General features: G+C 45.2%; 1 protein-coding gene across 1 annotated transcript in view; it reads right to left on the bottom strand.

Annotated features, from left to right (window-relative positions):
* The window catches only part of LOC106604681 (neuronal acetylcholine receptor subunit alpha-7), a 71,072-nt gene extending 63,294 nt beyond the window's left edge, over positions 1-7,778 (bottom strand). Inside the window, exon 1 of the mRNA XM_014199581.3 lies at positions 7,183-7,778. Within this exon, the coding sequence (XP_014055056.1) occupies positions 7,183-7,252 (70 nt within the window). The 5' untranslated portion in view covers positions 7,253-7,778. The remainder of the gene's footprint in view (positions 1-7,182) is intronic.
* Positions 7,779-15,028: the final 7,250 nt, after the last annotated feature.

Below are 15,028 nucleotides of genomic sequence, written 5' to 3'. Positions count from 1 at the left end.
ATGAAGAAGGATCAGATGAATTGCAATTAATTGCAAAGTCCCTCTTTGCCATGCAAATTAACTGAATCCCCAAAAAACATTTCCACTGAATTTCAGCCCTGCCACAAAAGGACCAGCTGACATCATGTCAATGATTCTCTCGTTAACACAGGTGTGAGTGTTGACGAGGACAAGGCTGGAGATTACTCTGTCATGCTGATTGAGTTCAAATAACAGACTGGAAGCTTCAAAAGGAGGGTGGTGCATGGAATCATTGTTCTTCCTCTGTCAACCAGGTTACCTGCAAGGAAACACGTGCCGTCATCATTGCTTTGCACAAAAAGGGCTTCACAGGCAAGGATATTGCTGCCAGTAAGGTTGCACCTAAATCAACCATTTATCGGATCATCAAGAACTTCTAGGAGAGCGGGTTCAATTGTTGTGAAGAAGGCTTCAAGGTGCCCAAGAAAGTCCAGCAAGCGCCAGTACCGTCTCCTAAAGTTGATTTATGAGTACCTCGTCATGCCGTATTTGTTGATGAATGCTCCATCAGTCTTCCAAGCCTTTGTAGATGAGATTTTCAGGGACCTGCACGGGCAGGGTGTAGTGGTGTACATTGATGACATTCTACATGGTGAATATTGATGACACCACTACACGCGCCGAGCATGTGTCCCTGGTGCGCAGGGTGCTTGGTCGACTGTTGGAGCATGACCTGTACGTCAAGTTTGAGAAATGCCTGTTTTTCCAGCAGTCCGTCTCCTTCCTAGGGTACCGCATTTCCACCTCGGGGGTGGAGATGGAGAGTGACCGCATTTCAGCCGTGCGTAATTGGCCGACTCCCACCACGGTAAAGGAAGTGCAGCGGTTCCTAGGGTTTGCCAATTAATACCGGAGGTTTATCCGGGGTTTTGGTCAGGTAGCGGCTCCCATTACCTCACTGCTGAAGGGGGGCCCAGTATGTTTGCAGTGGTCGGCTGAGGCGGACAGGGCTTTTGGTCACCTGAGGGCTCTGTTTACCTCGGCTCCCGTGCTGGCCCATCCGGATCACTCTTTGGCGTTCATAGTGGAGGTGGACGCGTCCGAGGCTGGGATAGGAGCCATGCTCTCTCAGCAGTCGGGTATGCCACCGAAGCTCCGCCCCTGTGCCTTCTTCTCGAGGAAGCTCAGCCCGGCGGAGCGAAACTATGACGTGGGGGACCGGGAGCTGTTGGCTGTCGTCAAGGCTCTGAAGGCGTGGAGACATTGGCTTGAGGGGGCTAAACACCCTTTTCTCATCTGGACTGACCACCGCAATCTGGAGTACATCCAGGCAGCGAGGAGACTGAACCCTCGCCAGGCAAGGTGGGCCATGTTTTTCACCAGTTTTGTTTTTTCCCTTTCCTACAGACCAGGTTCCCAGAATAAGAAGGCAGACGCACTGTCCCGACTGTATGACACAGAGGAGCGGCCCATGGATCCCACTCCCGTACTCCCGGCCTCCTGCCTGGTGGCGCCGGTAGTGTGGGAGCTGGACGCGGACATTGAGCAGGCGTTCCGTGCAGAGCCCGCTCCCCTCCAGTGTCCCGCTGGGCATCTGTACGTTCCGTCTGCTGTCCGTGACCAGTTGATCTATTGGGCCCACACGTCACCCTCCTCTGGTCATCCTGGGATCGGTCGGACGGTGCACTGTTTGGTTGGGAAGTACTGGTGGCCTACCTTGGCCAAGGACGTGAGGGTGTATGTTTCCTCCTGCTCAGTGTGCACCAGCGTAAGGCTCCTAGGCACCTGCCCAGAGGGAAGCTACACCCCTTACCCGTTCCACAGCGGCCTTGGTCGATCCTGGTCGTTGTGGATCGGTTCTCTAAGTCCTGCCGTCTCCTCCCTCTGCCCGGTCTCCCTACGGCCCTACAGACTGCGGAGGCCTTGTTTACGCACGTCTTCCGGCATTACGGGGTGCCTGAGAATATAGTGTCTGATCGAGGTCCCCAGTTCACTTCGAGGGTCTGGAAGGCGTTCATGGAACGTCTGGGGGTCTCGATCAGCCTTACCTCGGGGTTTCATCCCGAGAGTAATGGGCAGGTGGAGAGAGTGAACGAGGATGTGGGCAGGTTTTTGCAGTCGTATTGCCAGGATCGGCCAGGGGGAGTGGGCAGCATTCGTGCCATGGCGCGAGATGGCTCAGAACTCACTCCGCCACTCCTCCACTAACCTCTCCCCCTTCCCGCGCGTATTGGGGTACCAGCCAGTTCTGGCACCTTGGCATCAGAGTCAGACCGAGGCTCCTGCGGTGGACGACTGGTTCAGGCGCACGGAGGAGACATGAAACGCCGCCCATGTTCACCTCCAGCGGGCCGTGCTGCGCCAGAAAGCCAGCGCAGACCGTCACCGCAGTGAGGCCCCGGTGCGAACCGGGTCTGGCTCTCAACCCGGAACCTGCCCCTCTGCCTGCCCTGCCGGAAGCTGGGTCCGCTGTTTATGGGGCCATTTAAAGTCCTGAGGAGAGTGAACGAGGTTTGTTATAGGTTACAGCTTTTCCCCCTGATTACATATTAACCCCTCGTTCCATGTGTCTCTCCTCAGGCCGGTGGTGGTTGGCCCGCTCCAGGAGTCTGAGGTGCGGGAGGTTCCTCCGCCCCCTCTGGACATCGAGTGTGCCCCGCCGTACTCCGTTCGCTCTATACTGGATTTGAGGCGTCGGGCGAGGGGCCTTCAGTACCTCGTGGAGTGGGAGGGGTACAGTCCGGAGGAGAGGTGCTAGGTTCCGGTGGAGGATGTGTTGGACCCTTCAATGTTGCGGGAGTTCCACCGTCTCCATCCGGATCACCCTGCGCCTCGCCCTTCGGGTTGTCCCCGAGGCCGACGTCAGCGCGCTGCTGGAGCCACGCGTCAAGGGGGGGTACTGTCATGACTTCCGCTGAAGTCGGGTCCTCTCATTGTTTGGGCGGCACTTGACGGTCGTCGTCGCCAGTCTTCTAGCCATCATCGATCCATTTTTCATTTTCCATGTGTTTTGTCTTGTTTTTCCTCACACCTGGTTTCAATTCCCTCAATTACTTGTTTTGTATTTAACCCTCTGTTCCTCCCATTTCTTTGTGTGGGATTGTTTATTGTAGTGCTTGTGCACGTTCCCCGTTAGCGCACGACAGGTTATTTTTGTGCCTATTTATCTTGTTGTTCTGGATGCCGTTGGTTTTGCTTAATAAATCTCTGGTTATTACCCAGTTCTGCTCTCCTGCGCCTGACTTCTCTGCCGCCAATTACGCACCCCCGCTACAGAAGCAAAGACTTTTGGAGGATGGCCTGGTGTCAAGAAGGGCAGCAAAGAAGCCACTTCTCTCCAGGAAAAACATCAGGGACAGACTGATATTCTGCAAAAGGTACAGGGATTGGACTGCTGAGGACTGGGGTAAAGTCATTTTCTGTGATTGTTTGGGGCATCCGGAAAAAAGCTTGTCCGGAGAAGACAAGGTGAGCGCTACCATCAGTCCTGTGTCATGCCAACAGTAAAGCATCCTGAGACCATTCATGTGTGGGGTTGCTTCTCAGCCAAGGGAGTAGGCTCACTCACAATTTTGCCTAAGAACACAGCCATGAATAAAGAATGGTACCAACACATCCTCCGAGAGCAACTTCTCCAAACCATCCAGGAAAGGTTTGGTGACGAACAACGCCTTTTCCATCATGATGGAGCACCTTGCCATAAGGCAAAAGTCATAACAAAACATCGATGTTTTGGGTCCATGGCCAGGAAACTCCCCAGACCTTAATCCCATTGAGAGCTTGTGGTCAATCCTCAAGAGACGGGTGGACAAACAAAACCTCACAAATTCTGACAAACTCCAAGCATTGATTATGCAAGAATGGGCTGCCATCAGTCAGGATGTGGCCCAGAAGTTAATTGACAGCATGCCAGGGCGGATTGCAGAGTTCTTGAAAAAGAAAGGTCAACACTGTAAATATTGACTCTTTGCATCAACTTCATGTAATTGTCAATAAAAGCCTTTGACACTTATGAAATGCTTGTAATCATACTTCAGTATTCCATAGTAACATCTGACAAAAATATCTAAACACACTGAAGCAGCAAACTTTGTGAAAATTAATATTTGTGTCATTCTCAAAACTTTTGGCCACGACTGTATACTTCTGTGGTCAGAACACCAGGAAACTAACTTTCTTCCAAATGGTCTTCAGTACATCTCCCACAGCCACACTCCCTTGAGAAAAATTATTTTCCTTTACGTCCTGACAAATGTTGTCGCTCCTGAACACCAACAGCTGAGTACAACATTAACGATAATGATATAGGGTCTAATCTCAGGGCTCTAGTCATAATCCTAATCTAATCCAATGGCTAAAACTCTATGTCACGCCACAATGGAATACTCTATACAAAAGTAATTTTACTGCTGCTACACATGAATGTGTATTCATATATATATTATGATTGACCTCTTACACAGATGTTAGTAAGATTGATTATGTAAATCCATATCTTCATCAGTGTCTTTTGGCTCAAAGGAAACAGAAATATACACTGAGTGAAATAAACCTGCTCTTTCCATGACAGACTGACCAGGTGAATCCAGGTGAAAGCTATGATCCCTTATTTATGTCACTTCAATCAGTGTAAATGAAGGGGAGGAGACAGGTTAAAAAAGGATTTTTAAGCCTTGAGACAATTGAGACATGGCTTGTGTATGTGTGCCATTCAGAGGGTGAATGGGTAAGAGAAAATATTTAAGTGCCTTTGAACAGGGTATGGTAGTTGGTGCCAGGCGCACCGGTTTGTGTCAAGAACAGCAACACTGCTGGGTTTTTCACACTCAACAGTTTCCCGTGTGTATTAAGAATGGTCCACCACCAGTGGAGGCTGCTGAGGGGAGGATGGCTCATAATAATGGCTAGAATGGAGTCAATGGAATGTTAGCAAACACATAAAACACATGGTTTCCATGTGGTTGATACCATACCATTGACTCCATTCCAGCCATTATTATGAGCTGTCGTTCCCCTAGGCCCCTCCACTGTCCACCACCCAAAGGACATCCAGCCAATTTGGCACAAAGGTGGGAAGCATTGGAGTCAACATGTGCCAGCATCCCTGTGGAAAGCTTTCTACACCTTCTACAGTCCATGCCCCGACGAATTGAAGCTGTTCTGAGGGGAAAAGTGAGGATATAACTCAATATTAGGAAGGTGTTCTTAGTGTTTTGTACACACAGTGTATGTTCTCCTTCATAGAGTTATAGAGTAGTGCATATACAGTACCTTATGTACATGGATGTATACCATGCCATGGAAAGATAACTGCTACCATGCTGCTACTGGACGGAACTGTATGCCTTCCTCCTACGGATGCCCGTCACATGTATAAGCATCATTTAGTTGAAGCCACAAAAATACCCAAATCAATAATGCACAGGATGAAGCAGGAGTTTGAATTGACATAAACTAGAGATTAAAGAAAGTGGGAGGCTAGAAAGTCTCTCAGGAGTTACTGCTGACCATGGGGGAAAGAGAGGGGGAAGAGAGAGGGAAGAGTGAGGTGTTGCATAGGAATCAGAGAGATCTAATTTATGGACAGATGCCATGCAACTCTTCATACCGTATCGAGAAGGTTCTGGAACAAAGGTTAGAGGGAAACAATAAAAACAGAATTTCATTGGAAAAAGTTAAGATGTCTTTATTGCGCCACAGTTACTCTTACTCTTCAGATGCATCTCACAGAATAATTTTTTTTAGTATCGTAAACTAAGATTGATTGAAAGCAGATCCGTGGTGCTGAAAGACATTATTGAAAGTTGATGTGTAAATGATTTGATCACCAACATTTCCTGTATTCGTTGCATGGCCTCATGCACAAGAGTGCTAGTCTTCCTGACTTCAGAGTCTGGAAAGGCTCCATGATGTTGTAGGCAAGATGCGCAGATAATGAAGGAGGCTGTGCTTTATTACCAATTGGTTCACCTGTGTCTTTCTCACTCAAACACTCACATGGACAGCCACACACACAGCCCCCGAGTGCCACCCCCTTCCAATACAAGTGTAGGATTTTCAAACGAGAGGTCTAAAAAAAAAAACATTTGAGAGAACCAAGCTCAAGCCAACTTCTGTGTAAATACTGCACTTACAACAGGGTCCTGTCCAGACCGGTTTGTCACAGCTCTCCACCTGAGTCGCATCAGTCAAGCTACAACAGTGCCCCATCAGACTGGCAATAAGGAGTTTAATGTCTAGAAAAAGATAGTCTGCTTCAACTATCAATCAAATGGTTATAAAGACCAGTCTGTCTATCAGACATTGGCAATCGTAGGACAAGTGTGCCTGAGACCAAAGCCCTGTCTGACCAAAGCCCTGTCTCTCCCTCCAGCCATCCCTGGCCAGTGATGTGAGTGAAGTAGGTAGTTGAGGACAGGGAGACTGTCTGTGTGCTGGACACACACAAAGAGACGGAGAAACAATGCACAGAGACAGTAACACCCAACACACTGGAGAAATGCCTCTATGCCAATAAACCTCTGTAAACCCTGTGCTGTGCTGCGTCACAGTATATAAAGTAGACCCAGATGTCAGGGATGATTGGGGGGGGGGGGGGGGGGGGGGTGGAATGAGAAGGGGGGGGGCTTTAAGAACAAATGCATTATCCCTATGAATAAGCACAACACACTGTCCACATACACTTTTAACTATTTTAAATGAACCCCAACAGCATGTGACCTGCATATGCATTAGGTAATATGGTATATTATGCCTACTGTATAGAATAGATTACATAATCCTACTATAGATTGCCACAGCACATGAATGAAATCGACTGCACTGTGACAGGAAAGGAATTGACACTTAAACCTAGGCTATTTAGAATAATCCATCAAAATACAAATCGGCCTACTCTCTTCCCAAAACCCATCACTATGTTGGATCACAACTGTATTTGTGTTTCAATCAAATATTACAGGTAACGTTAACTGTTATTTAGAGAGAGAAAAAAATCACTTTCCTCTCATATCAATGTCCCCTCTCTCTGTGCTTTTATTTCAAACGTCAAAATCGTGCCCAAAATTACCTGGAAACCGGAAACCTACTTTGTTGTGTATACCCAAAACTCAAATCAGAGTTTTCAGCCTATCACTGAGGGGTAGCATTCACACCACATTCTCTCTAAACATACATGAAACACCGTTCAACAGAGAGAAGTGGACTCGGAGCCAGCCATACCTTTGAAAAGGACCGCCATCCATAGATAGATCCCAACCGAACCTTGTCCAAAAAACTTGTGGCACCGCATCCTTTCGTTCACAGGAATCCGACGACCCTCGAGCCTTCACTGGCAGCTAGAGAGTAGGCGCTTGTTCAGCCAGGGTATGAGCATTGGGCTGGGGAGAGGTGGAGATTGATGGGCTGAGGAGAGGTGGAGAGTGATGGGCTGGGGAGAGGTGGAGAGCGATGGGCTGAGGAGAGGTGGAAAGTGATGGTCTGGGGAGAGGTGGAGAGTGAATGAGTGAGATAGAGATAGATAGTGAACAACATTTGCGCTTGCACGATGGTTAAAAAAACATTCTCATACACCCGGGCGCATTCTCGGAGCATAGGCTACTCTAAGAAAATAACTTTTACGCATAACAAAATAGTCCTCGCGGTCTGAATATTCGGATTTTGTGAATCTTACACTGATAAACTTGTGGCTGTGGTTGCGCTGTCTCTCTTCGCGTGCTCACCCGTTTCCCGCCTCGTCTGAGCCTTCGGTCTGCTCGAGCGCATTCCTCGTGCCACTTTTTGAAAATCGACGAGAGGCGGGGATGGCGTCAGGCGCCCCGCTAAGAGCTTCCAGAGAGGTCTGAGCCTCTATGTCTAGGTCAGAGTCTGGGAAAACATCAACATTTCTAAAAAATAAAAAATAACACGCAGACACAAAAGTTCGTTATGAACTGTATTTATAGTTTAAACTTTACATTGATCATAAATGTTGTTCTGAAATGTGTATAACAATGTGATGATATTTTACGCAAATGCCTAATAGGCATAACTATGTTACAAAATAAAATAAAAAAACATGAGACTGATTCATGAATCCATTATGTGCAATTGGGCGAGTCGACTATATTCACAATTCTCAGATATTTAATCTAAAATGAAATCTAAACTTTTATTCAATTTGATTGTTTTCCTGCAGGTGTATACAACCTACTCCATATAGAACATGCTCCCAATTTAGAAAATAAAAAAACAAAGATGTCTTCATTGCACACTGTATATCTTCACACCCCAGAGTTAATATGATATGATATACTTTATTGTCCCGTGGGGAAATTTGACTTGGACAATAGAGAGTGCTGCTGCTTCCACATACAGTAAATACATAAATACATAGAATCATCATACACTCCCCTCCCCACCAACACAAAAGTTGAATCAATTAATGTCAGGTGGCAGGTAACCTATAAGAGCATTGGGGCCAGTAACTGAAAGGTCGCTGGTTCGAATCCTAGAGTTGACTAGGTGAGAAATCTGCTGATGTGCCCTTGAGCAAGGCACTTAACCCTAATTGATCTGGATAAGAGCACCTAATAAATAACTAAAATGTCAATGTAAAAAAATGTCTAGGTGGCAGTTTCACATGATGAAGGCCAGGCTCCAGTCTATCATTGCTTCTGCCTCCCCTGCTGTTAAGCAGTTTTATTGACAGGGGGATAAACAAATGTTTATATCTGTTCAGCCAGCTTATAACACCTCCTTGATGGAAGTTCAGTGCATGTGTGGGGTTCGACATGACCTTTCTGGCCTGTCTGATGATGGTCTCCTGGAAAATGTCCTGGAGAGAGGAAGGAAGTGTCAAGCCTATAATCTTCCCTGCTGTCTTGGTCAGTCTCAAGATTTGGGCTTTGAGCTGCATGGTCAGGTTACCAAACCATGTAACAATGCCTTAGCACACGTGTCAAACTCATTCCACAGAGGGCTGAGTGTCTGCGGGTTTTCGTTTCTCCCTTGTACTTGACTATGGTCACAAATTAGTAAATAACTCCCCTCACCTGGATATCTAGGTCTTAATTGAAAGGAAAATCTGTGACAAGCATTGAACATTGTTCACCAATAATTTCCAACCAAATTTATTGAGCATAAGTAATTTTGACATGGATAAGTTGCCCTAAGAGTTGTGCAAGGTTAGTAGAATCTTATTCAAAATGATTCACAGCTATAATGGCTGCCAAAGGTGCTTCCAACAAGTATTAACTGGGATGTGAAGACATAATGCAATCAATACATTTTCATTTATAATTTTTTCATAAATTTGTCAAATGTAAAAAATATATTTCTTTCACTTTGAAAAAGAGGAGTACATTCCATTTTTAGATGTAGTTTTAATTAAGGCAGCAAAATGTGAAGACTGTGCAAGGGGTGTGCAATCCCGTCTCCATTATGGTCATTATCATATAATTGTTTATTTAAAAAATGCAATAATCAATATAAACAATTATAATTATTGATATCAATGATTTACATTTTTAATAGGCTATATAAAAACATCACATTTTTGATATCGATAATTAAAATGTTGATTTAAAAAATTGAATTATTCATAGGAAACATTTAATTGTTGATATAAAACAATATATATTGATGTAAAAAAAATATATGAATGTATGTTAAAACAGCTTTCTATACACTGTAGGCTTCACATCTGCTTGCATTTTGTATTTATATTTTGTATGTTTATTTTCTGTAAAATATGTAATTCAGTGCACATCAATAAAAAAGACCTTGGTCTTAGTATGACTCCCTGATAAAGGTTAAATAAAATAAATACAAATATAATTGAAGGCTGACATGTTATTTTGGAATGCAGGGAGTAGCCTACCTCTTTTCCACAGATTAAAAACAGTTTACACACACTTGACTTCATCATACAAATAGCATGCCTTCAACAAAGCCTATTTCTAACTAGTGATGAAGTATCCACTAATAATATTATAATATTATATAGACTAGTTATTTCATAGAGGGGTGTTTGAAAACATGCAGTTCAATGTTGATGTATACTATAGCCTATGGTTTTTGAATGATGGTCTCAGGCTGGGTGAGGGAGCGCATGTGTACATTTTTCGTGATTTCTCACAAAAATATAATCTAACAATGGTCTTAATTTAGAGCCTCTAACCCTGGCAATTTGACTGGTAAACCCATGGGTAGACCTACACTCGCTATGGCTGACCTGGTATTGTGCAATCATTTTTATGTTCATTTAGAATGTTCTATCAACTGATGCTGGATTGCCATGCACTGTAAACCCCAAGGCATTTTAACTCAAATACTTCTACTTAGTTGAATTCAAAGTCAATGTAAAATCATTATTACCTCAAATGTTTATGTGGTACTGACTCAAAACTATATGAGAAGTCACATCAACTCTATTTGTTTAAGTTATGATAACAAATGAACTTTTTCCCAGCATGCTCTACAGCAGGTAGATTTTGTGGATATTTTATATATATACTGCTCAAAAAAATAAAGGGAACACTTAAACAACACAATGTAACTCCAAGTCAATCACACTTCTGTGAAATCAAACTGTCCACTTAGGAAGCAACACTGATTGACAATACATTTCACATACTGTTGTGCAAATGGAATAGACAACAGGTGGAAATTATAGGCAATAAGCAAGACAGCCCCAATAAAGGAGTGGTTCTGCAGGTGGAGACCACAGACCACTTCTCAGTTCCTATGCTTCCTGGCTGATGTTTTGGTCACTTTTGAATGCTGGCGGTGATTTCACTCTAGTGGTAGCATGAGACGGAGTCTACAACCCACACAAGTGGCTCAGCTAGTGCAGCTCATCCAGGACGGCACATCAATGCGAGCTGTGGCAAGAAGGTTTGCTGTGTCTGTCAGCGTAGTGTCCAGAGCATGGAGGCGCTACCAGGAGACAGGCCAGTACATCAGGAGACGTGGAGGAGGCCGTAGGAGGGCAACAACCCAGCAGCAGGAACGCTACCTCCGCCTTTGTGCAAGGAGGAGCAGGAGGAGCACTGCCAGAGCCCTGCAAAATGACCTCCAGCAGGCCACAAATGTGCATGTGTCTGCTCAAACGGTCAGAAACAGACTCCATGAGGGTGGTATGAGGGCCCGACGTCCACAGGTGGGGGTTATGCTTACAGCCCAACACCGTGCAGGACGTTTGGCATTTGCCAGAGAACACCAAGATTGGTAAATTCGCCACTGGCGCCCTGTGCTCTTCACAGATGAAAGCAGGTTCACACTGAGCACATGTGACAGACGTGACAGTCTGGAGACGCCGTGGAGAACGTTCTGCTGCCTGCAACATCCTCCAGCATGACCGGTTTGGCGGTGGGTCAGTCATGGTGTGGGGTGGCATTTCTTTGGGGGGCCGCACAGCCCTCCATGTGCTCACCAGAGGTAGCCTGACTGCCATTAGGTACAGAGATGAGATCCTCAGACCCCTTGTGGACCATATGCTGGTGCTGTTGGCCCTGGGTTCCTCATAATGCAAGACAATGCTAGACCTCATGTGGCTGGAGTGTGTCAGCAGTTCCTGCAAGAGGAAGGCATTGATGCTATGGACTGGCCCGCCCGTTCCCCAGACCTGAATCCAATTGAGCACATCTGGGACATCATGTCTCGCTCCATCCACCAATGCCACGTTGCACCACAGACTGTCCAGGAGTTGGCGGATGCTTTAGTCCAGGTCTGGGAGGAGATCCCTCAGGAGACCACCCGCCACCTCATCAGGAGCATGCCCAGGCGTTGTAGGGAGGTCATACAGCCACGTGGAGGCCACACACACTACTGAGTCTCATTTTGACTTGTTTTAAGGACATTACATCAAAGTTGGATCAGCCTGTAGTGTGGGTTTCCACTTTAATTTTGAGTGTGACTCCAAATCCAGACCTCCATGGGTTGATAAATTGGATTTCCATTGATTATTTTTGTGTGATTTTGTTGTCAGCACATTCAACTATGTAAAGAAAGAAGTATTTAATAAGATTATTTCTTTCATTCAGATCTAGGATGTGTTGTTTAAGTGTTCCCTTTATTTTTTTGAGCAGTGTATATATATATATATATATATATATATATATATATATATATATATATATATATATATATAAATATATGTGTGTGTGTGTGTGTGTGTGTGTGTGTGTGTGTGTGTGTGTGTGTGTGTGTGTGTGTGTGTGTGTGTTTGCATGTACATTAGGCACGTTCACACTGCACCATAGCCCGGGGCTAAGCGAGTGTTCACACTTGCACGTTCTACATTATAGTTGATCAATTTTAGTTTTTTGCAAACTAAATTGCTTCTTGATTGCTTTGTGAAATACCCCCTTGCAATTAATAATCAACCCATCTGCAACTTGGTTGCATCCAGTTGAAGCTTTTCAACTTTGTGCAACTAGTTGGAAACAACAGCCAATCAAAACAAACCCTTTTGTCACATGATCCATTTGAAGGTTCAGAATTCAAACCCAGTTGTCATGTCAACACAGCTGTCAGTGCTGCTCAGCACAACCCACAATCAGCATTGACAGAACAGAGACTAGCACAACAGGAGATATATGCAAATTATTGTACAACAGGAGATGTATGCAAATGATTGTACATGGTTTAGCAGTCAATAAATGTCATTTTGAAGTGAACCCAATCCTCTCCCTGACCAGTTTCAACTAAAATTGTGCACCATGAACTGTGCTAGCTAGCTTAGTTTGTTGCTAGCTTGGTTAGCTTGTTGCTAGCTAGCTGTGTTGTTGGTGTTTGCAATGTCATTTGGCTAGCTAAATTGTACAGGCTACATTTCTTCTATACACTTGTTACAATACTGTTGAAAGATTCCTGGAATTGGGAATTTTGGGAAAGTTACCAGAATTTTGCAACCATACTTGCAGGCCTGATGTGGCCTGTAAATCACGAGTTTCAGGCCACTGTATTAGGGTAATGCTAGGCCTCAAAATAATGCCTTATGAGATATGTAATGTATTGTCAAAAATAGTTTAATTATAACGATAACATTCACCTAGGAACTCACTTGGTGAAGACCACAGGAATGAAAATGAACTTATTCAACAACCATGTCTCTTTCACTAACAAATAGTCATGGTGGTAACTCTACAATTATTTTGAAAAGGCAAGGCACACTGGGGAATTATATTGGAGGTGTGGCTTAGTTGGGGCGTTACTAAAAATGTTCAAGCTGATACAACTCAAATCTGGACCCCCTAGGGTCACAGTGACTCTATCAGTTTGAATAATAACTCCAATATCACTCTAAGTAACTGTACTCATATATATTAATTCCAAAAGGTTTCCTCAAAAGTTTTGAGTAATGACAGCACATTGGACTTTACAGTGGGTGCGTTCGTAAATTCACTCTGGCTATCTACTCTGATGTCAGAGCATTCTCGTCTGAGTGTGCCAGAGCGTAGAATAACTGATGAATTTACGAACATGTAACATCCGCTAATTATGACCGGTGTCAGTAAACGTCAGCAAAAACACGTAATTAAATTGTTGCCAGCAGCACAGTTAGTCACTAAGGCTCTAGATAACACGAAAACAGCCTAAACAGCTCTGCTAGGGTGAGTAAAATGGTCAGAGTGAGGTGTTCTACCTTAAAGTCTTTATTGAAGACTCATCTCTTCAGTAGGTCCTATGATTGAGTGTAGTCTGGCTCAGGAGTGTGAAGGTAAACGAAAAGGCACTGGAGCAACGAACCGCCCTTGCTGTCTCTGCCTGGCCGGTTCTCCTCTCTCCACTGGGATTCTCTGCCTCTAACCCTATTACAGGGGCTGAGTCATTGGCTTACTGGTGCACTTCCATGCCGTCCCTAGGAGGGGTGCATCACTTGAGTGGGTTGAGTCACTGACGTGGTCTTCCTGTCTGAGTTGGCGCCCCCCTTTGGGTTGTGCCATGGCGGAGATCTTTGTGGGCTATACTCGGCCTTGTCTCAGGATGGTAAGTTGGTGGTTGAAGAGATCCCTCTAGTGGTCTGGGGGCTGTGCTTTGGAAAAATGGGTGGGGTTATATCCTGCCTGTTTGGCCCTGTCTGGGAGTATCATCGGATGGGGCCACAGTGTCTCCTGACCCCTCCTGTCTCAGCCTCCAGTATTTATGCTGCAGTAGTTTATGTGTCGGGGGGCTAGGGTCAGTCTGTTATATCTGGAGTATTTCTCCTGTCTTATCCGGTGTCCTGTGTGAATTTAAGTATGCTCTCTCTAACTCTCTCTCTCTTTCTTTCTTTCTCTCTTTCTTTCTTTCTCTCTCTCGGAGGACCTGAGCCCTAGGACCATGCCCCAGGACTACCTGGCATGATGACTCCTTGTTGTCCCCAGTCCACCTGGCCATGCTGCTGCTCCAGTTGTTCTGGCCGTGCTGGCCGTGCTGCTCCACTGTTCTGCCTGCGGCTATGGACCCCTGACCTGTTCACTGTGATTACTATTATTTGACCATGCTGGTCATTTATGAACATTTGAACATCTTGGCCATGTTCTGTTATAATTTCCACCCGGCACAGCCAGAAGAGGACTGGCCACCCCTCATAGCCTGGTTCCTCTCTAGATTTCTTCCTAGGTTTTGGCCTTTCTAAGGAGTTTTTCCTAGCCACTGTGCTTCTACACCTGTATTACTTGCTGTTTGGGGTTTAAGGCTGGGTTTCTGTACAGCACTTTGATATATCAGCTGATGTAAGAAGGGCTATATAAATACATTTGATTTGATTTGATTTCTATCATTTGTGTCTGGAAGTAGCTAGCAAGCTAGGCAACTTTAGCCAGTTAGCTTTTGTGCTTGACTCCCGTTGTGAGGTGTGAACGCTCAGATCAACCCCACTCCTCAGCCAGAGCATCCAGTGTGCGCTCTGAACACTGAGAGCGAAATGCTCTGAATTTACGAACGGACAATCTGACAACGTTCTGAATTCATGAACGACCCAGTGCGCACTCTGACACACTGGAGGCAATTTACGAACGCACCCAGTGTGGTAATGTAGAATATTCATCCAAATTATGCTAACTGGTGTGGCTCATGGAAAGGAATGTATTTTTTGTAATGT

Source organism: Salmo salar, chromosome 05 (assembly GCF_965601325.2).
Source record: "Salmo salar chromosome 05, fSalSal1, whole genome shotgun sequence".
In the NCBI taxonomy this organism is placed as follows: Eukaryota; Metazoa; Chordata; class Actinopteri; order Salmoniformes; family Salmonidae; genus Salmo; species Salmo salar.
Note: the sequence above shows the minus strand (reverse complement) of the source record. Positions and strands in the feature narration are given on the sequence as shown.